General features: G+C 37.9%; 1 protein-coding gene across 1 annotated transcript; it reads right to left on the bottom strand.

Moving 5' to 3' along the window:
* Positions 1–1,705: 1,705 nt before the first annotated feature.
* LOC306888781 (metabotropic glutamate receptor 3-like) lies at positions 1,706–26,144 on the bottom strand (the record flags this gene model as incomplete). The annotated part of the gene is made up of 5 exons (XM_079447225.1): positions 1,706–1,782; positions 5,992–6,169; positions 8,468–9,543; positions 21,867–22,740; positions 25,689–26,144. The coding sequence occupies 5 exons, from the start codon at positions 26,142–26,144 to the stop codon at positions 1,706–1,708; spliced, it is 2,661 nt and encodes an 886-aa protein (XP_079303351.1).
* Positions 26,145–27,151: the final 1,007 nt, after the last annotated feature.

Below are 27,151 nucleotides of genomic sequence, written 5' to 3'. Positions count from 1 at the left end.
ATATGATACAGTTTGACACTTGCATTAGGTAGCGTGATATTGTACAGAATCCCTTGGGGCCGTGCGATGGCCGCAAGCTAAAAACAAGCAAACTTTTAACATTTAGCTCTCCTCAATCTTCAGCTTGTCTAAGAACCCGAGCGTCCCACTCTTTTCCAAACGAACCAACAGCAAAACATAGAAATGTATAAAACTTCTGAAATGTAAAAAAAGATGTCTGTAAAAAATGGCCTGGTCCCCTCCCGCCCAAAGGCTCTGAGGAACCTCTCGTATTAAAACTATAGGACAAATGATAAGGCACAACAAGCCGATATCGAACAACAGAATACATTTTACATTCACTGCATCACAAAGCATTTCACACATCAGAAACGCAACCGATTATCACCAGTTTTCCACTGAAATGGCGCCGTTGCCAGTGTTGGGGTAGACAGAAATATTAAGCAGCATAACTGTTTTTAACATTGAAGATAAGAAATGTTCCTTAAGCAGAATATCAACATATTAGAAGGATTTCTGAAGGATCAAGTGACACTGAAGACTGGAGTAATGATGCTGAAAATTCAGCTTTGCCATTTAACAATTAAATCACATTTTAAAATCTATTAATATAGAAAACGGTTATTTTAAATTGTAATAATGTTTAGCAATGTTATTGTATTTTTTATTGTATTTTTGAAATATTTGCAATTTCAGTTTTTCTCATTACTTCCGATTTCCAATTACTTACAATTCACCAAATTGTATTTGGTGAGGACATTATCCTATTGTTTGCCCTCTGACTATACTGTTTCTTGCTTTGTCATAAACAGGTTTAAGGGCCATGTGTGGACGTGTTTTTTATTTTCTTCTGGCGAATCACCTTTTATCCAGTCGACAAGTGTGGGACGGCACCATGAGGGTGGAAAAGAGGTATACGTCAACTTTGTAAAGTACCTCAAATGCTCATCTTCCAGACTTTCCATGTCTGAAGGCTTCTCGTCACAGGCAATGTAACGTCTCTTAGCACTGCATATCTGTGCTGCAACATAATCATGCATCACAGCCAATCCGAACGCAATGCTTATGAGATGCAGTTAATGTAATATGCTTTCAGATGTCATGACAGTGTACTAAAATGGTGTTGTAACCTCTGGCATCAAGCCACTGCCTGTGATGAGACGATGTGAAGTTTGAGGTGCGAGCGCTTACTTAAATGGTTTTCCTGCTCTGGACCTCATGACCAGCGTAGACTCTAATACTGTCGTCTTGTGCTGTTAAAACCATCGGTTAAGATTCTGTACAAAATGTACAACATAGAAATACATACAGTTTAGGTTATTACAATGAGGCCTACAAAAGAAAACGACCACAAATTCCAGTGTCCAGTATTGCAGGCGGAGCCGTTTCTGTCAGTCTCTACTGTGGCCCAATCAACAACTGGTTTGAGTTTTACATAATCACATCATGGCCGTTTACAACATACATAATAAAACTATCAAAACAAAAGTTTCCAAAATCTCTCTATAAAGGATTTTTTTGTTCTTTTGTTTCTCTACAACAATGTCAGTTAATATTTACAACAAGCCTAAAAATAATTTAATAATCATCATAATCATACACACTTTCTACACACTGTAGGCAGACCTAGTTCTTGGGCAGAGCACAATGTGTGCTGATTGGCTAACAGTCGCTAAGGAGCAGGAGTCTGGAGGAAGAGGCGAGGTCACAGAGAGGAAGTGGTGGAGTCGACGATCTCTCTGCCGTTGCACACTGTTGGAACGTATTGGGCACTAACAGATGCTTAAGAAAGAGAGCAAAAGGAGAATTAGACAAATGAAAAGAAAGTATGGACACAGGAATGTAAAAGAGGTAGGACCTAACAAGTCATCATTTTATATATTTGTAACTGCATATATTATTATTTAGTTATTTTTGCAATAAATTCATCCCCAAGTTTTTTTTAAATATATATTACAAAACCATGCGGTAATGCATATTATTTTTGATTGCCTAGGAAAATATTTTTTTTTTCCCAATAATTACAAATTTTGATTTCTTCTTTTCTTTTTCTTTTCTTTTCTTTTTTTTTTTTATAGAATTTTGTTTTTTACTTGATGAACGAAGGAGCAAAAAAGGACAAAAATGGACAAAGCGATGTAAAAGTAATGGATGTATTAAGTAATTTTATAACATGGTAACTGCATACATCATTATATAGTTATTTTTATAGGTTTTTTTATTTATTTATTACATGGCCATGCATTTTTTTCGGTTATCAAGTAAGATAATATATATATATATATATATATATATATATATATATATATATATATATATATATATATATATATATATATATGTGTTACAAATTAGAGTTATATTTATTTTATTGCCTTTTTTTATTTAGAATGTATTTAGATTTCACTTAATGAGCAGAAGATCAAGAAAGAAAGAGAGCACAAGTAGAATTAAATGAATAAAAAAAGTTATTTTGTATCATGGTAACTGAATATGTCACGAATCCAGTTCATGGTCTTCCGCACACTCACCATCAGAGTTCGCCCTTCCATCATATTGACTCTTGCACCACACTACTGTTGCTCTTCACCCACGGACTACAATTCCCATCATCCATTGCACTGACAACACACAGCTGTCACCAATCTCACATTGCTCTGATCAAACAGCTGATTACACACGATTTATAAGCCTTGAACTTCCTCTCTGTCTTTGCCGAGTATTGTTCTGCGTATAACACTCTCCTAGTGTTAGCTGCCTTACCGAGCCATTCTGTGTTTTCTAAGTTTAATTTGTTTTGTTTATAGTCTCGTTTCCTGTTTCCTGCCCTTGTATTGTGGGTTTGCCCATGTCTCACCGTTTCGTACTCGAGGACCCACGCATGCCCTAGGATTACTCTTGTGTCTTGTCCGTGCCATACTCGTTTGCTGGTGTTTTGACCCTGCCTGTTATTTGACTGTTTATTAATAAAAGCTTGCAAATGGATCCGCATGTCTCTTGTCTCGTCGGCTCCGTTACAGCATATATCATAGTTTAGTCATTTTTGCATGATAGTGTGTAAACAAATAAATTTAACAAATAATTACAAATAAATAGCGAGAAAAACTGAAATAGCATTAGAAATAGTAATGACCAATTCTAGCATGCATATTACTAGCATATTGGATGTATATTAGTACTTATAAAACACATATTAATGCCTTATTCTGCATGACCATATTTTAGATCCCTTAATCATGCCCCATACCTAAACCATCTTACTAACTATTGACAAGCAACAAATTAGGATGTTTTTGAGGCAACGGTCATAGTTAAAAGTTAATTAATAGTGAGAATTGGACCTTAAGATAAAGTGTGACCATAAAGTAGGTATAGGGCCATCACTTAAGATATTCCATGCATAATGAAAGTTTTCATATTGTGTGTTTACATGCTATACTGTATACTGCAGCAATAGTGAGGTATGTTAAAATGCAATTCCAAACACAGCCAGGTTTACAGATGGTCAACTTCACATAAAAGGCACCACAAACTTTTCACAAAGTTCGCCGACATGCTTTCCCCCCGATTTGATTCTCCTCTCATCACCTCCCTCCCCCTCTTTTCCCTCCTAGCGGGTGACTGTATGTGATCTCTGCTCTGCAGTGTCTTCTCTTCTTTGCAGTGTCTGTCATGTTATTTATTAGATGGCTGAAATGTAAATAAAGATGAAACTGTTTACCTGATCTGTTTTTGTGCTTGTGAATAATGCATTGGAGCAGAAGCTGTTTTCTGTGCACACATGGGCTTATTACCTAGCATCAGGCGGCAGAACGGCCGCTCAGCCGTACCTTTTCTCTGGGCTCTTACACAACTGCTCTGTGTGACAATGCTGACATTAAAATCCTCGGTGTAAATTGGTACATCAAAGGGCTGTAATCACTACAAACCGTCTGTGTAAGCACTGCAAAAAGTTCAACACATGCAACCAGTTGGCATTGCGTGTCACTTGTATTTAGAGCACAAATGAATTGCTTTGCAGCATTTTCTCATTTTGTGCTGTTTTTTTTGTGGGTCAACGTGGTTGCAAGTTTGCATGATTTTGTAAGTATATAATATATGATCACATTAGACCCATCATGCCACAACCATGGCAATAAAATCAACAATAACAAAATTTGTTGCTAAGGCATTACTAAGGTGTTGTGTGTTTAAGCCTGTGTCAGAATTAACTATTTTATAAATGAGTAATATGTGCTCCTAGACTTTGATTTGATTTGAATTGATTGATTTTTAAAAATATTTATTTTATACTTTCTCTTGACCCTAGTTGTCCTGGGTAGTTGCTAGTCAATCTGCTAAGTAGAAATTGTAAGATAACTGCTTAGAAAAGTAATAATGCAATAATGTTTATTTGTTTTATTTATTAAAACAACTATTTCATTATATAGGCTTTTTTTATTGCTTTTGTCCCAGACCCTGCTCTTGACCCTGGTTTAAACACACTGGGTGTCCTTTCTATTTGCCAGATAATCTGCCAATAGTTTCCAGACAGTCTGCTTGCTTAAAAAAGTAATAATTAAAAATATATTTTATATATATATATATATATATATATATATATATATATATATATATATATTAGGGATGCACCGAATCCAGATTTTTGGGGTTCGGCCGAATAAGTTACCGAATCCACTGTTTAAGATTCGGCCGAATCCGAAACCGAATACCGAATCCTACTCGCATCCTTAGTTTTAACATCGGCGATGTTGTGTACTGCTTAGGGTCCTTGCCACTAGAGTGCTGCATTGGGATTGGGACCCGCCGGGTCCCGTGGGACCCAACGCAAATCTCGCGGGAGCGGGCGGTTTGAACTTTGCTGCGGGCGGGAATGGGCGGCTAAAAAAAACACTGCGGGATCGGGAGGTAACCTAGCGACATGATGTCATTGTCAACAAAATCAAAGTACTTGAAGTCTAAAGAAACGCGCTGTAGCCTAAGCGTTTTAGATGTCCCCGATAGCCCAGGCTATATTCATCTTCCCTACCAGTGCGTCAGAATACATGCAGGTCAGGGAAAGGAACAAACATGAATCTCTTTAATAATAGCAATACAATACGGTTTTTTTTTCCTGCGGGACGGGAGAAGACACAAAATCAATGCATCTCTATTATCGTGCGGGAATAAATTCTCAGAGTTTTGCGGGTGCGGGCGGGAGTGGACATACATATTGCGGGAGCGGGCGGGAGTGTAACACACACGTTGCGGGAGCGGGCGGTAATGGTCAGAAATTCGGCGGGCTCTACTTGCCACCACGAGACAAATTGGCATTGCAAATTGAACATAAAGCTCGACTTGAATCGCCTTCTTTTGGTTGAAAGTACTGCCAAACAAAACTTTTTTTGCTTACGCGTTCCATTTTCAGATTCTTACAGCCTACTACATTCGAACGGGTCCTATGTAAACACCGTCACGTAATCAACGGCCGTGTGACGTCGTAGCGCAAGTCTAGGGTTCGGTTTCGGTGGAAAATAAATCTAAGGTTCGGCCGAAACCGAACCCCGTCAAAAAGCCCAGGATTCGGCCGAATCCAAATCCGAATCCTGGATTCGGTGCATCCCTAATATATATATATATATAATTTCTTTTTTTTTTTTTTTTTCCAAACAACTGTATTATTCATGTCAATGGCATAAATATGATGGTAACACCTTAGTATAGGGACCAATTCTCACTGTTAACCTGTTATTAACATATTGGTTGTTTTTTAGTGGGTACATATTCTGCATGCCCATGTTCTACATCCTTAATCCTACCCAATACCTAAACTTAACAACTACCTTACTAACTGACTGACTTAAGCAGCAAATTAGGAGTTTATTGAGGCAAAAGTTGCCGTTAATGGTTTTTAATAGCGAGAACTGGACCTTAAAATAAAGTGTGACCAATGTGACTTACTTAAACTTCAAATGCTGCAATATATTTTTTTGTTTTGTGTGTAGATCTCACCGTGGGATGCGTAGCTAGTGGCCGGCCCGCTCACACTTAAACGGTTCATGTTTAACCGGTGACTGGTGACGTTCTTCTGAGGCTGGAACATGATGATGTGGACTTTGGGGGCAAACATGCAGCCCAGCACCACAAATCCACTCAGACTGACAGATATACACATGGTTGTGGTTTGGACCTGAGAGAGAGAGGGGAAAACCACAATTAATTTCTCAACCTCATTGTCTCTATGGTGTCTCCCATTCGTTCCCATAATCAGAAGCTATTAGTTGTAACTATCAAGAACCCCCTTGGCTAATAAAGAGGTAGAGCACGGGGGTATAACAACAGTGACATTTAGCAAAGTGCTGCGTAAATAGCATTTGATTAGAAGTAGTTGAACGTCTCCCATTAGCAACATAATTTTCCTCCCTCCAGTTTTAGATCTTCTTGTTGTTCCCTACGGTCCCCCGTCAATGCGCACTGCTGTTAGTGAACGAATAGGAGGATGGATATAACGCTAAACTGAATAGGAATTTCTCAGCCCAGGGGAATCTAGACCTTCACTAACAATCCAACGCTGTTCCGCTTAAGGAATGATTTCACAGAGAGCTAAATGAACGGTATGATCCATTTCAGTTAGACTTTTATCTCATTATGACTTATCAGCGGGTTCCCCATGTGCGTATGTTCATGTCCTGCTAAAAATATGTGAACCGATAAGCTGTTCTGTTAGTCTTGCTCATATTTTCTGCAATGTAATCAGCGTGAGCCATCTTTATTCTGTTTTACTCGGTCGGTTCGTAGCTCTGCATGCATTTGCACTCAGGGTTTCTGTATCTTTCAACTATCCTGCGCTTCTACGGGCATCAGCATTATGCGCGAACGGTCTCTGAGGGCCACGTCTCTTGAGAAAAGAGCCTCTCTTCGCACTTCATTGACTGTACGTGGCCTAGTAAGATACATTTTCGTCCTGCTCACTGCAAGAATTCCTCTTTGCGTCAGCAGGCTGTCTACATGGTCCAGTTTCTCTCTTGAGTGGCAATGCTGTTTGGGTTCTTCAAGCTGGTGTGGTGAATGACAAGCTCGGTTATAGAGACTGAATCGCTCTGTGTGATATATTTGTTGCAACAACGAGCTATTGAGAAGTTGTCTGTTGAGGCTACGTGTTTGCTGAAGATTTAAATTTGTCAACAGATTTCTATCTGACAGTTCTGCTTACTTGATGTAATTCCTAATACACGTAACAGCTATCCGAACAGCAGGCGTCTTGCGGTCCCACAAGTGCGGATACAAGACAACGTCGTCTGTTTTGCATGTTAATGGCTTTTTTTTCTGGTTCCGCTTTTCAGCTCAGATCAGTTTGATTCATTCTCACTAAAGCAGATTAAATCTAGCTGTGTTCAGTTAGCTTCAGGTACTTGAATTTGAGCAGTATTTCTGCTTATGTCAGGCAGGACTGGGTATAATTCAGTTATGTTAAGAATTGGTTACCTTTAAATCCATGAGCTGGAAATGAAAACCATTTGGCCACACCCCAAAGGAAGCTGAATTCATTTCAATTTGTACAATAACACATTTTTTTTTTTTTTAAGTAAAAAGATAAGTAAGATCATCAGAATTGAGTCAGAAGGTTCACAGTGGCATGTTGCTGCTGGTTTTTTTATTAACATTAATTAATATTAATTAGTTATGTAATAATTCAACTTATTCAATAAGTACATATTATTTAATATTTCCATGGATTAGATTTATTGCAAACATATTAATTATTCATCACATCATATGCCAATTCAGCGGAATCATTAAATCTGAATTTATATATGTGACCCTGGACCACAAAACCAGTCATAAGTAGCATGGCATATTTGTAGCAATAGCCAACAATACATTGTATGGGTCAAAATTATTGATTTTTATTTTATGCCAAAAATCATTAGGATAAAGATCATCAAAACGTAATTTTTGATTAGTAATATGAATTGCCAAGGCCTTTCTTTAGACAACTTTAAAGGCAATTTTCTCAAAATTGTGATTTTTTTGCACACTCAGATTCCAGATTTTCAAATAGTTTTGTCTCAGCCAAATATTGTCCTATTCTAACAATCAATGAATCAATGATGATGTATAAATCTCAGTTTCAAATAATTGACACTTATGACTGGTTTTGTGGTCCTGGGTCACATATATGTTACTGTTCAGATGTATTTTTTTGACTTGGATTCTGTTATTTGATTTGTCTGCTATTATTAGAATTTAGCATTTGTACACTTTTAAAAATTAATATAACAAACAATCTATACATTTTAAATATTATAGATCTGTCTGTGTATAAGGCCTATGAATCATCTTTAAACTTTCAGACGAGGCTTAATGAATCCATCATTTAAGATTTGTGTTGACAAACCTTCCTTTTCTACTTGAAGGGAAGTTCTCCCAAAAATGAAAATTTTGTCATTATTTCATAGCAGAACAAAAAAACGACAGCCAGACGTACCCTGTAGTCACTGGAGGTGACGTAGAAGATGGGCAGGAAGGCCAGCCAGATGATACAAGTGGTGTACATGGTGAAGCCGATGAACTTGGCCTCATTGAAGTTCTCCGGACACTTGCGGGTCTTGAAAGCGTAGACCGTGCAGAGGACCACCAGAACCACATCATAGATCAGCGACAGCAGCATGCTAGAGTCCCGTACGTTACACTTCAAAATGACAGTCTGACGTTTCTCCGGTGTTGTGAACCGCCGTGTGCCGGGCACTTCCACGAGTAGCCAGACGGACACCAACAAGAGCTGTACGGAGATCAACGACAGACAGATGAACACCTGTGAGCTGGGACTGATGAAGCGTGGCCGCTGAGCCCCGCCCTCTTTTACGCCACTGAAGATGCGTGCTATGCGATTGGTCTTCGTGAGCAAGGCGGAGTAGCATACCGCGAACGAGGTACCGAGGCCTAACCGCCGCAGTGTACACACGATAGGCGAAGGTTTTGCGATGTATATGAAAGTCATGACGTAGGACATGAAGACGCCCAGCAGCAGAATGTAGCACAGCTCACGACCGGATGCTTTGACTAGTGGTGTGTCGTTGTGCCGAATGAAAACGACGAAGACCATTAAGGTACATATGAAGCCAACGCATGCAATTGAGATGGGTCCAATGGCCCAAGCATCCTCCCACATGATGTAGTCCTCAGGAAGGTCGTAGCATCCGGTCAGGTCGGGACGGGGCCATTGGCCGGGTGCACAGGGCATGCATGTGAACTCATCCGGCAGGTATTCGTAGGGCTCACAAGGAGTACAAATCCAGCAACAGTATTCGCCTGCTTGCATCTTCTTCATCTCGTTGGGAGCGCAAGGGTCGCTGCATTGAGACGTGGGTACATCCGCTCCCCTTGGCCAGCCGATCAAGCCCTCGTTTAGGGAAAGACTTTCTGCCCACTCTCCAACCTGGATATAAGTGAACTTGTCGCTGCCTGGCACACGCTGGTAGTTGAATATGTTGTATCGGCCAATTCCATCGCCATATGCGTCAAACTTTACTTGATTCTCCGAGCCAGCAGGGGAGAACGGAGCTTGAGAGAGAGTACGAGAAAGAGGGGAGAAGTTAATTCACACATATCAAGCGGAACGAAACACATTATTAACTCAAGAACAGATAGTTCCCTTTATGACTGTCTTTGGTTATTATCAGTAAGTGCGTAAACGGCTGCAGGCTCATAAAGCAATTATAGTAGGCAAAGAAAAGTATCATCAAATCTCTAAACAAAATGACTTTGCAATGCCGTTCAACTTCGAGCGGAGAATGTATCGTGGGTTTGGTGAGGAATCGGGCCGCTTACTGTCAGGGTTTATGTGCTAGGTATTGGTTTTAACGTTCATATGAAGTCTCCCACACACCTCTGTACTGTTGCTCGGGGCTCTGGGAGTAAGCGTCCTTGGTCAGCACATTGCAAAATAAGACACGGGCAAATGAGCACAGAGGAGCTGATGCTTCTGTCTCGCGTTTTGGCCTCAGGGAGAATGATATATTGTGAACCGAGACAAAAGACGAGAAGAAAATGCCCCTCAAGGGATGATGGTGAAACTGTCACTACTGTTTGTACAAGTGATAATTTTTCTATAGGGGCAAGAAAAAGAGTGAGAATTGAAGTTGTGGAGATGTTGACAGAAGTTGTCGATCTATCTCTCTGTCTCTGAATCTGTCTGTCTGTCTGTCTGTGGTTTATCTATATCTATGTATCTATCTATGTATCTATCTGTCTGTCTGTCTGTCTATTGTAGAAGCATATACTTATTAATCAAAATATAAATTAATCAAGTGTAATCAATGTGAATATGGCCATTTATGTATCAAGTTATTCTACTATTATAAAATTGATTCTGCCTGCGTGTGTAGAGGTGTGCAGAAGAATGGAATGTGCAGACGTATGGTTTAAGGTAAAGCTGCATATCCTGTTTTGACATGATAGGGTCTCTTCCTTTAACGTAACATAAAGTGGGGCCTATTGTCTGCTCTAGAAAACAGATGGAGACTGTTTCTTAGAAACAATAACGATATAGGAAATGTATAGAACACGCCTTAGAGGAAAAAACTGTATTTAAGAAGGAACGAACAACGATTCGGGAGATTCACTGCAGGGTCTCTCGGTTTTATTGTCTCTGATAATAAAATCTAAATTCTGGCATCAAAACCCCAAGACTTGAAGAGTGATTCTTTAGAGAAGGCGGAGGACACTCTCTATCTATCTATCTATCTATCTATCTATCTATCTATCTATCTATCTATCTATCTATCTATCTATCTATCTATCTATCTATCTATCTATCTATCTATCTATCTATCTATCTATCTATCTATCTATCTATCGTCCGTCCGTCCGTCCGTCCGTCCGTCCATCCGTCTATATAACGTATTATTATTATTAGTTTTATAAATATATACATGTATACATATTCTGCTAGTTATTTGGTTCTGTCAGGGATGTGTATATGTATATATTATGTATTTATAACAGTGCCATGATATTCAGTCCAGTCCAGTCCAGTCCAGTCCTGTCCTGTCCTGTCCTGTCATAGGGAAATTTGTCTTGGATATTTATATACTTTTTTGTTGTTGTAATTTTAACTATATGTAGATATACAAATAGTAGGCTACAGCCAAACCTGGTGCAGTGCATTTTCTCTGCACGGTGTAATTGCTCAGAGGGTCTCTGGAAGCTCGCTGCTGGATGATGATTCATCAGATAAGGAAAACAGGTTAGGAGTTATGAACCCCATCATTCACAAAGATAACGTCAATGTCAACACCCATGCACTCACGCACCCACTTACACACACACACATGCTGAGGTGCAATGAAATCCACACATACATTGCTTTATTCTAGAACTTCATTGTGTGCTGGATCAAATGAACCTTCTGTGGCCCATAGTTCATTTCTTCATAGCTCATCTGTTCTTTCCAGAATTTGATGGCACGCGACCCTCGATAATGTGTAATCATCCCTCATTGGCAGCAGATGTTGAGCACACCCCTATATTAAATAATCAGCATCTGGTAACAGGATAATTAACTGTAATATAATTACCTGTTACAAACACTAATTGCAGTTAATGCGCTGAGTCTCCAAGGATATGGACATACCTATTGTGGGGAAAAATGCTTTCCATATAGGATTCACAGCGACGATGTGGATATCTATCTATCTATCTATCTATCTATCTATCTATCTATCTATCTATCTATCTATCTATCTATCTATCTATCTATCTATCTATCTATCTATCTATCTATCTATCTATCTATCTATCTATCTATCTATCTATCTATCTATCTAACTATCATCACAGATATGGGGTTATGGTTGAGGGTGTAATACATCTATCAGTGATAGGTTGATGGATAGATCAGTATGATTGAAATGCAGATATTAGATCATGTATGGATGGATAGATATGGGATTATGTTTGAAATATAGCTAAACTAAAATAACTAAGTGTCGATCAGAATATCTCTCTGTGCATCCCATACAGATGTTTGCATGTTTTGGCATGGGATGCTTTAGACACAGATACAGTAAATACACAAATCAGGCTAGTCTGATGGTGCCTTAGAATAGCTTTATTGATCTGAACGGATCTGGCAAGAGCAGTTTAACCTGTGTGAGAAGAGCAATTCTGTCTATTACTGCTCGACACGGATCACTCAGACTGCTCGTGGAGCGGAGGGACATAAACACTCACAGACCGACTGAGGATGAGCATGAATTTATAATTTACATCTCTCTCGTTGTAGGGGATTCACAAAGTTGTTTACAGATTTTGACACAAGGCATAAAGATCACCATTAAGGCACATAGAACAGCACTGTACATCATATTGAGTGTATAAACACGGTCAGGGGTGTTCTGCAGGTATTTTTGAAGCAGAAAACACTTTTACTCCCTTAATAGTCCTGTATGTAAGACATTACATTTGTCGTTTCTGTCTACCCCTCCACTTGTCTGTGTTTGCTCGTTCCAGATAAACTATGCGCAATGGCGAGGATTATTCAGTGACCATTTCTGCAGGTTACATCGTTACGCCTGTAGGTGGCGACAAGTGACTCTCTTTATGAGCGAGTCATTAATTAATTCAGCCGATTTGTTCCAAAACACTGATTCATTCAGAAAATAAATTAGTGACGTGTTGAATCATGCACTCAAACGATTTAGCTGCAACTGACCTTAAGTTTTTAAGATGAACTAGATTTTTTTTTTTTTACAGTGTATGCTTTAGACATGCATACATAGCTACAGGTGCATCTCAATAAATTAGAATGTCGTGGAAAAGTTCATTTATTTCAGTAATTCAACTCAAATTGTGAAACTCGTGTATTAAATAAATTCAATGCACACAGACTGAAGTAGTTTAAGTCTTTGGTTCTTTTAATTGTGATGATTTAGGCTCACATTTAACAAAAACCCACCAATTCACTATCTCAGCAAATTAGAATACTTCATAAGACCAATAAAAACGTTTTTAGTGAATTGTTGGCCTTCATGAAAGTATGTTCATTTACTGTATATGTACTCAATACTTGGTAGGGGCTCCTTTTGCTTTAATTACTGCCTCAATTCGGCGTGACGTGGAGTTGATCAGTTTGTGGCACTGCTGAGGTGGTATGGAAGCCCAGGTTGCTTTGATAGCGGTCTTCAGGTCATCTGCATTGTTGTGTCTGGTGCCTCTCATCTTCCTCGACAATACCCCATAGATTCTCTATGGGGTTCAGGTCAGGCGAGTTTGCTGGCCAATCAATCACAGTAACACCATGGTCATTGAACCAGCTTTTGGTACCTTTGGCAGTGTGGGCAGGTGCCAAGTCCTGCTGGAAAATGAAATCAGCATCTCCATAAAGCTTGTCAGCAGAAAGTGCTCTAAAATGTCCTGGTAGATGGCTGCGCTGACTGTGGACTTCATAAAACACAGTGGACCAACACCAGCAGATGACATGGCAGCCCAAATCATCACTGACTGTGGAAACTTCACACTGGACTTCAAGCAACATGGATTCTGTTCCTCTCCACTCTTCCTCCAGATTCTGGGACCTTGATTTCCAAATGAAATGCAAAATTTACTTTCATCTGAAAAGAGGACTTTGGACCACTGAGCAACAGTCCAGTTATTTTTCTCCACAGCCCAGGTAAGACGCTTCTGATGTTGTCTCTGGTTCAGAAGTGGCTTGGTAGCCCTTTTCCTGAAGACGTCTGAGCGTGGTGACTCTTGATGCACTCACTCCAGCTTCAGTTCACTCCTTGTGAAGCTCTCACAAGTGTTTGAATCAGCTTTGCTTGACAGTATTCTCAAGCTTGCGGTCATCCCTGTTGCTTGTGCACCTTTTCCTACCCAAATTCTTCCTTCCAGTCAACTTTGCATTTAATATGCTTTGATACAGCACTCTGTGAACAGCCACACATTTCAGTAATGACCCTCTGTGACTTACCCTCTTTGTGGAGGGCGTCAATGTTCGTCTTCTGGATCATTGCCAAGTCAGCAGTCTTCTCCATTATTGTGGTTTCAAAGAACAAGCGATACCTGCAATTTATACTGTCAGGATGGTCATTAACTGAAACTCAAAAGTAAATATTCTAATATTTTGAGAGACTGATTTTTGACTTTCATGAGCTGTAAGCTCTAATCATCAAAATTAAAACAAAAAAACTTTTGAAATGTTTTACTTTACATGCAATTAATCTAAAATATATGAAAGTTTCACTTTTTGAAATAACTTACAAGAAAAAATTCACTTTTTCACGACATTCTAATTGATTGAGATGCACCTGTATATAAAACTGTTGTTTTCAACAGAAAAGTGCTAGTTTCAGGGTTTTTTTCTTTTTCTTTGTGCAGTATCACTTTCTGTCTCTCAGGTAATATACGCTTGTCAGTTACTCTTTAAGCTCCATGGTAATGTTATTTTCCGTTTTGACAGAGACACATTGAGTTGGCGATGTGACATCACTGATGAGCATGATCTGCTTGACTCTGAGGTACCACAACGTGTCAGTCTGGCATCCGAGACATTTCCAAAATTCAGGGATTAAAAACAACATATCTCTACTGTGCACACCTATGCAACTGAAAGTCACCATTCAGATACAGCTTCCCCATCAAGGACTACACACACACACACACACACACACGCACACAGACATCCACAGACTCGCACAGCTGAGTTTGACAGTTGTGTTTTGAAGAGCTTCTTCACAGAGAAAGGAGAGCAGAAAGAAATGATAAAGAGGTTTGTCGTCAGTAGATAGCAGAGGTGGAGGACTACAGTTACATGATTTGACTCAAATTGCACATTTAAGGATTTGTGACTTGCTTGGCTAAATGCAATGACTCAGGAGACTACTTGGACTTGTGGTAGATGATGCAACAATGCTATAACAATGAATTATTTTTCAAAATGACAGTCACAGAAAAACTAAAACCTTTGTCTACATTTACACAGTGCACTGACATGCAAAATCATGCCATTTATATTGCTATTGTCACACAGAGTGAAATTTAAGACAATTATTTTTATGTATTTATTTATTTTTAAATTAATATTATTTATTTATTTCTTTAATTTAAACTTTTTACAGCGTTCAATTCATATAGGCTGCAGCTAACTTCCAGCAACATCAAACCTCATTGGTTCTTGGGTATATATATATATATATATATATATATATATATATATATATATGTGCTGATCAATCATTTCATTTGATTCTAGATTTAAAAACTACCTAAATATTGGTCTGTTCATAATACTATGTGATTATATCTTTTCTGAAGACTTGTATTGTTTTCTGTTCTAGCATATTTTAAATGTAAATTATTTCTGTAAGACTCTGGTCTTAGGTGTCACATTATCCTTCAAGAAATCATTCTAATATGCTGAGTTGGTGCTCAAAAGAAAATTATTATTATTTTTATTTTTTTGTGGAAACTGCATTTATTTGAGATATATTATTTTTTTCTTTACTGCCACTTCAGATCAATTTAATACATAATTTTACATTTCTTTGCATCTTGAATCCTATTCCTCCAAAAATGAGTCATTCCTAAATTTTCATTCATATAAAGGGTTAACAACTAATGTTTTTGTGATCCATTTACTATATTTTTGTTCTCATCGTTACACAATTTAGCTACAGCTGACAGAATCAGCTTTTAGATATTAATGTAGACAAAACAACAGTATGTTTCTTTTCGGATATTTATAATTCATAAAACAGAAAGTTCATTTAAGGGAAATAAGTAATATAAGGCACTTTTTGTACTGTGACATTACTCGATTCTTAGCAGGACAGCTTGCATGAGGTGAGCCACTGACTTGAGATTTTTTCTTTACTGCAGACTCGAGACTTGCCTATGGTTTACCACCTCTGCTAGATAGTTGTGGATGTGTTTATGACTCTTTTCAGCTATATACATGCACAGCAGTTTGGACATGGTATTGTGAGATTGTGTGGTATGAGCGCAGAGATGCATGCTTGACTTTCCCCCATCGCTGTTTACGTGACAATAAATCTTCCATAGAGCAACAAATACACAAGCTCTTCTTTCTGTAGTGCCAGTTCAGTGTGCGTGTGTGTGTAGTGCATGTGTGTGTCTGTGTTAATGGTGGGTGGATGAGCGATTGCTTTATTTCATAGTGTATTATGATGTTGCTCTGTGTGTGTGTGTGTTTAGAATGTAAGCAAGGTGAAAACTCTTCTGTAGATGCTCAGTGTCAAACGCTTCTGCAGCTCCAAAAATACACCATCGCTAAAATAATAATCCATTGTTGTGAGGCATGATAAATATTTACTCCTGATCTGTGAATTTGAGAGGCGGCTAATTAGTTGTAAGTGATCTAGTGGCTGCAGATGGAGGTGATGCTTAAATCTCAGCTTTCAATGTGTGTTTGTGTGTGTGGCGATAGTAGGCGGACGAGCAATTGTTTAGTTTCATGGTGTGTTGGTTGAAAGTGTCTGAGAATAGGAAAAACACAAATACCCTATTGTGTGTGTGTGTGCCTTGATAGCTCATTTCCAGATTCTAGTGAGCTGCCTACCTAGACATTATTTTGAAGCATCACAGGTGTTTCCGACACAAAGGCGACTGTTTCAAAAGGTTAGTGGTAGAATTATACTGCCCTCTAGATACCTGTTTGAATTTTTTAAATTGTATCCATATATATATATATATATATATATATATATATATATTACAATATTACTGATTCTGTACTGTTTCTCTTTCAGTATGTCAATCAAATACAGAATTTATATTCAATTTTTTTTAAATTTCTTAGTATTTTATTACCAAGTAGTGCACTGTAGATTGCAATTGTAATCACATGCATCCTTCATGGAGAAATACAACAATAATCTATTTTTTTCATTAACTGAAGCATCTTTACACAGATTACTGTATGCAGTATTCAATATAATGTATGCTTAGCAGCTTGTCATCTAAATTAGCTTTAGGTAGTCAAATTATCCAAATATATGTATGATTATATTGTTTTTGCAGTGGTATTGCTTAGTGCATTTAGAGTGACATATATTTATAAATATTTATGCATTTGTCATTTTAAATGTACAAAGCCCTACAACTCCTATTGAAAATGGCTTACAGATATAGTTTTAGCAATATCTGTTTTTAACTTATCCAGCAGAAACTGTAAGCAGGTGGTAAGCAGCACTGTTAGTTTCTCAACCTCTTCAATATGACATTACATTTGTCTTTCATTACAAAAAAAAAAAGAGTACAAGCCAATCTAAGCAACAACTAATTTTAAGTACAGTTGCTCCCTGTGTAGCGTTCCAGACATCCAGTATCACATATGAAGTTTTATTTTAGTTTGGATGTTGCTTAATAAAGCAGTTGCCTTTGTAGGTAGTAGAAAGCAATAAAGATCATGCAGTTTTGGAATATTAGGGTGAAAGTGTGTGTTTGTGCTCAGTGTCTAAATGAGTGGTACTCAATGGAAGTACTGTATCCCTCTTTATCTTGGTTTTTTTTTTTCTCTTTGTTGACAGAACTCCCCTCTATAACCCTACTGGATTACCTCACCGCTTGATGCCATGTGGCGACCTAATTGCTATAGCAACGGCATGTTGCCACAGTGTGTTAGGGTATTCGAGGAGTTGGGCTCTTGGAGATGTGACAGGCTCCTCGCAGCACAGAAACGCTCTGACGCAGAGGGTAAGGTTTTTACACAACACCACTGACAAGAGGAGCTGCCTGTGAATAGCACTTTGTGACATCCAGCTAACCTCTTCTAACACTTTTAACATGCAATAAGCCATAAACAGGTCCTGTTGGAGGTATGTTCTAGAAGGAGCTGGAATATTCTTCAGGGTTGTAGAGTAGATGGTAACCTGGTGTTAATATCCATCTTTGGTAGATTCAGTCACAGATGATCAGCTGAGATGTTTGCAATTAACCGTATACCAGATATTTGCATGTTAATATGTGTATCCAATGGTTTTAATTAAAGGAATAGTTTGGCCAAAATGTAAATTCTGTCATCATCTATTCACTCTCATGTTGTTTCAAACCTGTAGGAGTTTCTTTCTTCTGTGCCAGGTTATTAGTTAAATAAAACTAAAACATAAAAAGGTTTGTTACTTAAATATTAACTAAAATAAACTTTAACTGAAATAAAATATTTTAAAACTTAAAATTAAAGTAGTTGTAATATTTCTCATTTTTAGTTCTCATTTAGTTGAACTTGAGGTTCTAAAAATACAAAAACGTAAACCAAATAAAAATGATTAAAAACTATATACACGTTTAAAAATAAAAAACAAAATGACTAAAACTTTAACTAAAATGAAAACAAAAAAATATATAAAATAAGAAATCATTCAAAATATTAATAAAAGCTATGATAGTATCTCAATAATACTAAAATTACAATTTTGAGAAGTATCTCAGTGTGTTTTTGTCCATACAAAGAAAATGAATGGGTTCCAATGTTGTTTGGTTCCCAACAGAGTCTCTTTTCCTCACCAAGGCTGTATTTATTTGATAAAAATACAGTATAGTAATGTAATATTGCAAAATATTACTAGTTAATTTTCTATTTTAATATAATTTAAAATGCAATTTAGTCCTGTGATGGTAAAGCTGAATTTTTAGCATCATTAATCCAGTCTTCAGTGCCACATGATCCTTCAGAAATCATTTTAATATGCTGATTTGCTGCTCAAGGAATATTTTTAATTATTGTCAATGTTAAAAACCTAATATTTATATATAATAATGTTTCACATGCTTAATATTTTTGCGAAAGCCATTATATATAAATGGATTTTACTCAATATTTGTAAGCTCTTCATAATGCTTATTAGAATACAGTTATATAAAAAAAATAATATTTTTTGTTCCACAGAAGAAAGAAAGAAATACAAGTTTGCAACAACATGAGGGTAAGTAAATGATAACAGAATGTTTTTTTCTATCACTTTAAGGAACAGACTCGATTCCTGGCTCCCGGCTCACTAGGTTTTGGAACAGAGCAAATGTATAAATGGGCTTCCACTGGTAATACAAAATGCCAAAAGGTGTGCATCCGAGTTCTGAAAACCAGTCAAACGAGTGACAAATAGACTCCAAAAGCTTGAGTGTGAAAGCACCTTCAGTAATAACAGGCTCTCCACAGACAGAAAGAGAGCTAGAGAAGGGGCAGCTGTGTGAACTTTGTGAGTCACAATGTTGGGAAGCGCAGAGGGACTTAATTCTTCACTGTAGGGAGGAGAATGTGAACTGTAAATCCTTCTGGGCTTCTCTTCTCATCTCTTCCATCTTTCCTCCGTTTCTCTCTTTCTTCATGGCAGATCATCTATACCAGGCATCCTCAAATCCAGCCCAATCCTGCAGAGTTTAGCTCTAACCCTAATCAAACACACCTGAGCATGCTAATCAGAGATCATTAGAAAATCACAGGTAGGTGAGTTTGATCAGGGTTGGAGCTAAACTCTGCAGCAGATTGGCCCTCCAGGGAAAGATTTGAGGAACCCTGATCTATACCAACACCCTTCTTTTGATTCCAAGCACATCTACGATCATTCTCACTCCACAAGCTCCTCCATTCGGTCTTTTCTGTCTCTCTCTCTACCGCCATCTCCTCTGTCTGCATGATGATGATAACATTTTTTTCCCTCCTGTTCTCCTGCATGGCTTGCCTCCTGCCTCCCTCTCAATCGCACCAGACAGCAAACCCCACACGTCTTTGATTCTGCGCTTGAAAAATGAAGATGGTGAACTTCAAAGAGAATGTTCTTCTGCTGATGCGTACCAGCCCACTCAACCTCTCTCCCGTCATTTTATCTGCCCAATCTTTCTCTCTTTCTCTCTCTCTCTCTCTCACTCTTTCCATCTGTCTTTGTGTCTGTTTCTCTCTTTTCTGTGTGTGAAACTAGCGTTACCTCCCTCTATTGCTCTGTCTTTCATACAAACACATGAACACATATGCACTGTACAGATATAGATAGATAGATATAGTCATATATGGATCAAAAGTGACAGTAAAAACATTTAAAATGCTACAATTTCTATTTAAAATGTTGTTCTATTCTGTTTCTAACTTTTTATTTAACAAAAAATAAAAAAAGTAACGTTCCATAAAAAAATATTACACGGCACTGCTGTTTTCAAATAATATTTCAAAATGTTACTTAGACAAATCAGCATAAAATGATTTCTTAAAGTGATAGTTCACTCAAAAATGAAAATTTGACGTTTATCTGCTTATCCCCAGGGCATCCAAGATGTAGGTGACTTTGTTTCTTCAGTAGAACACAAACAAAGATTTTTAACTCAAACCATTGCAGTCTGTCAGTCATATAATGTAAGTAAAAAAAAAAACATACACAGACAAAACCAAATTAAACCCTGTGGCTCATGATGATACATTGAGGTCTAAAGACACGAAACGAGCGGTCTGTGCAAAAAAACTGATGCGTTACGCGCTGGCTGTTGTGAATGCGCCGTGGGTCCCATTAACTGCCATTATATGACTGACAGACTGCAATGGTTTGAGTTAAAAATATGTGTTTGTGTTCTACTGAAGAAACAAAGTCACGTACATCTTGGATGCCCTGGGGGTAAGCAGATAAACATCACATTTTCAGTTTTGGGTGAACTATCCCTTTAAAGATCACTTGACACTGAAGACTGGAGTAATGGCTGCTGAAAATTCTGCTATGCAGTCATAGGAATAAATATAATTTGAAAACGTATTAAGAAAAAAAAAAAACTGTTGTTTTAAACTGTAATAATATTTCACAAAATGACTGATTTTTATAATATTTTTATTTATTTTTACTGTATTTTTGATCAAATAAATGTATTCCTGGTGAGCAAGACATTTCTATTAAGAGTATTTATTTATTAATTTATTATTATTATCAGCATTATTATTATTAAATGTACATATTAATTTCTGATCCATTGTACATCCCTTATAAAAAGTACTAACATGGTATTTTGGGATTTTACTATGGTGCCACTATGGTATTTTAGATATGGTACCATGAACTTCAGTACTATGGTATATTTCAAAATACCACAGTATTACCATCTGATACTGCCACTGTACTATAGTACCATCACAGTACTTTTTGTAGGCTAAGTGTATGCTGTGCTATAGACCTTGGTATTTATTTACATCACTCTGCAGCCTCTTTCTTCTCACGTTCATAAATTTCAGCTCAAATCAATATTTAATGTCCATTTATTTATTTATTTGGTAAAGTAGTCTTGTAATCAACTAAATTATGCACAGTCTGCCGGTCATTATTGCAAAATAACCCCCTTAGAAAGATATAAAACCACTCTGTTTCCAGTGAGGATCCTGATTACCCTGTCGAGGTTTATTTTGCATCTCTACATTATCCCTTATGTATTCATTATGCAGTGCTTATGTATAATGTAATTGTGGTGCTGTTCCCATCATCTCTGTTTGGCGTAGTCAGAATTCTCTGCATCCTTTCCTCCTCTAAACTTCTAGCTATCGTTTGCTCTCTCCCTCTGTAAGTTTGTCTTTGAATGTGTTTGTGCATAGTCACAGATAAGTGTGGCATAATCCCATCTACTTGCCACGCCAACCTGAGCATGCTGAATACTTTTACATAGTTTATTTTTACCTGCTTCTCTCTCCTTCAGCTGTCAGTCAACGCCAAGCTCTCAGCGGCGCTGACAGAAGACGTTCAACTCCTGCCTCATTCTCCCAGTCACAATCAAGACACAGTGTCTCTAATTACAGAGCCTGTAAACCTGTCGTTTCGGAACCATGGAGTGACACAGATACTCCGCGAACAACGTAAACTCGTATGCTGCTAGACTGTGTGGAGAAAAACAAAGCAGGTTACCTCTAAAGTTGACGTGAAGTAGAAAGTCCCGGTAGAGTTTCCTGCCGTCGAGACTCCGCATGGCGTCGCACAAGCGTGTGGTGTTGGCGCAAAGAGTCCGTTGCATTCGATGCAAGGCATGCGCCATGGCGTATACAGCGTTTACGACAAACATGATCTTTGATTCGGGTTCAAAATTTGACTGGTCAACAGCCAGTTCTGGGTCACAAGGTGGCTTTGGGGTTCCCGCCCCTGCTACCGAAGCGCCGCCCAATGAACACTGAAACTTTTGTTCCCAGAAGTCTTTGAACCAAGGGTTGCGGTGATTATTAAGAGGTGTGAGGCTCTGGAAGTAGCGGTTGAACTCTGGTATCGGATGAGCTGCGAGCTCCAATGTGATCGCACCGTCCGCCGTGAATTCGTTCCCTTTGACGATGCTCTCTTGCGCCCCCCATCCGTCGCTAGCCACCCAGAGGAAAGATGCGTTGAGGTGGGCAGCAGCCGCAATGAGTTCTCGTGCGTCGTCGCTACGCAAAAACAGCACTGCCACGCGGGCTGTGGGCTTTTGTAGAAGCTGACGAACCACTGCCTCGTACGAAGAGCGTTTCGCGTTCGACCGTCCTACTTTTTCCGAAGTAGCGATGCAGATGTTTCTCAAACGGGCTTGTTGCTCAAAGGCTTCGATTCCCGTTTCTCCGTAGTCACCCTCTGAGGCGACAGTGGAAACGTAGGTCCAGTTGAAAACACGCAGGATCTCCGCCATGGCCTTGGCCTGGTAGAAATCTGGTGGGACGGTGCGTGCAAAGTAGTCGTAGCGGGATTTGTCGCTGAGTTTGGCACTGGTACTGGCGTAGCTGATCTGAGGGATCTGAAATAGTCGCAGCAGGTTGGCAACCTGGGAGAAACACACACAAACATATACTGCATTACGAACCCTGTTTCGATCAATAAGTCAGCACCTTATGAATTAATTATCCAAAGTCTATGATACATAAAATATTCTTTTTTTAGTCATTTGATTGGATCAAGCCACATTAGCCCAATTAAGAGGACGCAGGCAGCCTCAGCAGGGCTGAGCAGAGTGGAAATCTTTCTCTTTGGTGAGACGCAGCTTAGTTCTTCCATATCTCACATCCCACGCACAGAAATGTACAAGATAATGTCTCTTTTCCTGCAAAACACTGACACTGGCATGCACAATGACAGCTCGCAGCTCTTTATGTCAAAAATAGGACAAAACCTGCAGTTCGGTCCTGTTGTATGCAATGTTTATTTTGTGTTTTGGGATGCTCACTGATATGTGTTCTACATATGAAAGTAATGAATGTTTGCAAAATGCTCAAAACAAGATTCACTGACACTTTGTTGATGTTTAGGGGGGAAGTCAAATTGAAATCTAAATTGACCATTTTATTTTCTTCATGCACGTTTCTGGTCTTATTGTGATTGATCAAGGCATGTTATGCCAAAGAGGAAAAACGTTTAAATCAAGTCCCATCCTACTTTCCTTTTTTTTTTGCTGACGTCACTGAGGCCATGTATGTTATTGGCTAATTTTAACCAGCTAAGGTATTATTTTAACAATTGTTTTTCACCTTATGAATAGGTTAATCAATGAGAAAAAAATTAGGTTGAGACTTGATTCTGTTGCTCTCTGAAATGCAAGACAATTTACAAGTTTGAGTTTTTTTTTCTCTTTCAAGGCTGAAATTATTTGATAAAAAATTCAGTAAAAAGCCAATATTATACAATATTATTAAATTTCAAAATAACCGTTTTCCTTTGGAATATATTTTAAAATATAATTTATTCCTCTGATGACAAAGCTGATTTTTTCAGCAGCATCAGTGTGACTTGATCTCTCAGAAATTGTTATAATATGCTGATTTGAAGTCTGGAAAAAAACAAAAAAACTATGTAAAAGTCTGTCACTTTTGATCAACTTTTAATCTTGCTGATTAAAAGTATTAATTTCTTTTATATATAAAAAAACTTTTAAACAGCAGACTTTAAAAAGATAACAATAGGATGTAAAGAAAAAGCAACGTCTAAAGACACAAAAGCAGAAGTGACCTTGTTTTTTCAGTTCGACGGAAAGTAAACCTGTATTAGTTTATTCCCTTGAAAGCTGAGATATGATGTAACTTAAAAGAATATGGAGGAATGAGGGACAGAAGTGTGCACAGTCTCTCAGGAGAAAGGCTGCCAGAGGGAGGGAGGCGGGATTGTCAAACAACAGCCGGTGTCGTGAGAGAAAAACGATGCCCAGTCGTTGGCGATGAAAGGAGAGCGATGGATAACAATAGTTATCTAACGAGAGACCACTGTGAGGTCACAATTCTCCCAGCTCTTTGCCAGAAACAGAGCAATATCGCTAAATAAAACTGCAGGAAGACGGGGAAAAAAGAGTGACAGGGAACAAGAAAAAGACAGAGAGAGGGAACAAGAAGAAAGGAGGGTTAGACAGATTACGGATTTCGGAACTGATAGAGGAAGTCAGCTTTTGCTGAGCCACAAATGGGGAGAGGGTTATGCAAAATTATGCAAATTCACATGGCTCTGTCACCAGTGGTACTAGAAAGCAACGCACAACACACACAATAGTATAGCTGCAGTGCTAATCCGTGCACGTACAAGAGGAAAGGAAAGAGCAAACTGGATTTACAGGAGCAAAGAATGGAAACGGGGGGTGGCGCAGAGTTTTATTTGAGGGCGGCCCTCTAAATAATGGATTGAGTTCTTCATAGTTGGTCAGGAAAAAAAAGCTGTGTTGTTTTTTTGCCAAGTAGATTTCTAGAGGGTAAAGAACAAATTTGTGATTCACAAAGCAGAACTTGCAAATAATTCAGTAATTTTGATGTATTCTTCCAAACTGTACACAAATAAAAGGGGTTTATTTAGGTGACTGTGCTGAAAATGTGAACCGGGAGATCTCAAGGGAGCTTATGCTACAGAGACCGGATTTTCTGCTGCTTGTTTAATTTTAGTGAATTCTTGAATATGTTGTTGCAACTAATTTGTGAAATCAAACTATGTTTAATCCATTTGTTTGGGACTATATGGAACACTATAAACACTTTAGAAAATAAATGAAACAGGTTTTATTTTGCTTAATTATATTTATATATTTATATTAAATTATATTTAATTTGAAATTTAGATTTTTTTTCTTGTACTATTCCATAATTTATTTATTCCATAAACAATTTATTATTTGAATGCATTCAGGCATGACATAAATTTGTAAGTTGCTTATTACTTACACTGTTTAAAAAAAATGAAGTTGTACATAAACCAATGATTATGCTTTAGAAGAAAATCCTTTTTCAAAAATATTATTACTAGAAAATACTATTTTAGTCTTTCAGTTACTTGCTGTTTCTTTGTAATTAATTTATTTAATCTTTTTTTCTAGCAATTTTGAATGAAAATAGTTTTAAAGGCATTTTTTCAGTGTACTTATCTTTATTTATGGACATTTCAGATATTTGGACGTTTCGTTTTACTACATAAATTACACAAAATCATATTTCAAATGTGAATTTCAAGCTTTTTAACCTAAGTTGCTAACAATATTTAATATTTAATTTAAATAATTAAATAATTTTTTTGTAAAATCCCAGAAATTGTAAAAATGTCTTATGAACAAATATATATATAGTATAATAATATTTTTAATACTAAAAATATTGTGGTCTGGTATGTTGCGTGCATATGGATTTATTTTTTTTTTTTGATAATTTTATTTTTGATTATTTTTGGTTAAATTTAGTAAATCTTTTCTCAGTAACTCAGTATTATTTTGTGTATTTTTTTATTTCGATTAAATTGACTGGCTCTGACCTGTATGGAGACACTGCTAAAAGATCCCCCAATGACACCGGCTATGGCCAGCGGACTGTCTTCCTGAAGAGCGTAGGATCCATCAGGACAGATGAACTCTGTATCATCCACTTTTGTAAGCGATGCCCTAACAAACTCCAGCGCCTGTTCCAGAGCGTAGGTGTCCCTCGAGCAGGTGTCCAGGATATGGACACCCAAAGCCACACCTGGAAGCAGACCTACGTCCTGGTTGATCTGATCTATGGCGAAGAGCATTGCCTCAAGCCGCTGGATGCCACGGTCTTCATTGATCTGGCCACATTCGTCCATGCCTATGCCCTTCTCATGGATGGGGAAGAGGCCTCCCAGAACCAGGTCACCATCGATCTTAATTTCTTTGCGGGGAGAGTCGCCGCTGGAGAGCAGGACCCTAGTACCCAGCAGCACCAGGAGCAGAGCACGGACCACGGACCACATCATTTAAGGGAAGAAGATTGAGGAGGTGTAACGGTCAGGTGGGGAGAGAGAGGGTGAAAGGTGGGCGTCAAGGAACTGACAGAGGCATGAAGGGAAAGCAGGGAGCTCTGTCTGGTTACTCATGGAGATTCACAACACTGGGTTCAGCCTTTGAACTGCAGAGAAACAGACAGAGAGAAAGAGAAACTGTAAGGCAAGGAGACAGAATAAGCGTTGAAATATAAATGTGAGAAATCGTAATGCTCAATATGGCGGCTGTATTACTTCCGGACTTTCAGTAAAAAAACAAAACAAACAAACTTTGTTTTAGGAAGCACATAAACTGGACCAGCCTGAAAAATACAGGTTGTTCTTAGTCTTAGGAGCAAATCATATTTGAAATATGTAAGTCACATGAAATCTTGACAGTTTTGGAGATTTCAGACTTTTCCCAGTCAAGTAGTTACTCAGAACCATGATGTACCTATGGAGCTGTTAAGCCACGATGTACTATAAATTTGTGCCATAATTATTTTTTAGATATTTGGATGCTTTGTTTTACTACATAAATTATACAAAATCATACATCAAATGTGAATTTTGAAGTTTTCATAAACATAAGTTGCTAAAAAGTTAATGTAGAAAAGCTGCAAATAGTTGTCAAGCTTTTTGTTATTTTTTTAATATTTTTAGTTCACCCAAGTTTTCACCCAATGACTTTCTTTCTTCTGCTTAACATAAAAGATGATGTTTGGAAGAATGCGTGTAACCAAACAGTTGCTGGTCCACATTGACTTCCTTAGTATGGAAAAAAATACTGTAGAATTCAATGGTGACCAAACACTGTTTGGTTACACAAATACCTCAAAATATCTTCTTTGTGTTCAGCAGATGAAGGAAATACTGTACATACAGCTGTGCAACACTGGAGGGTGAATAAATAATGACATAAGTTTCATTTTTGAGTGAACTATTTCTTTAATGTAAGGAAGTTGAGTAGTTGTATGGTTCGTAAAGCATTTTGGTAT

Source organism: Barbus barbus, assembly GCF_936440315.1.
Source record: "Barbus barbus genome assembly, chromosome: 22".
Taxonomy (NCBI): domain Eukaryota; kingdom Metazoa; phylum Chordata; class Actinopteri; order Cypriniformes; family Cyprinidae; genus Barbus; species Barbus barbus.
Note: the sequence above shows the minus strand (reverse complement) of the source record. Positions and strands in the feature narration are given on the sequence as shown.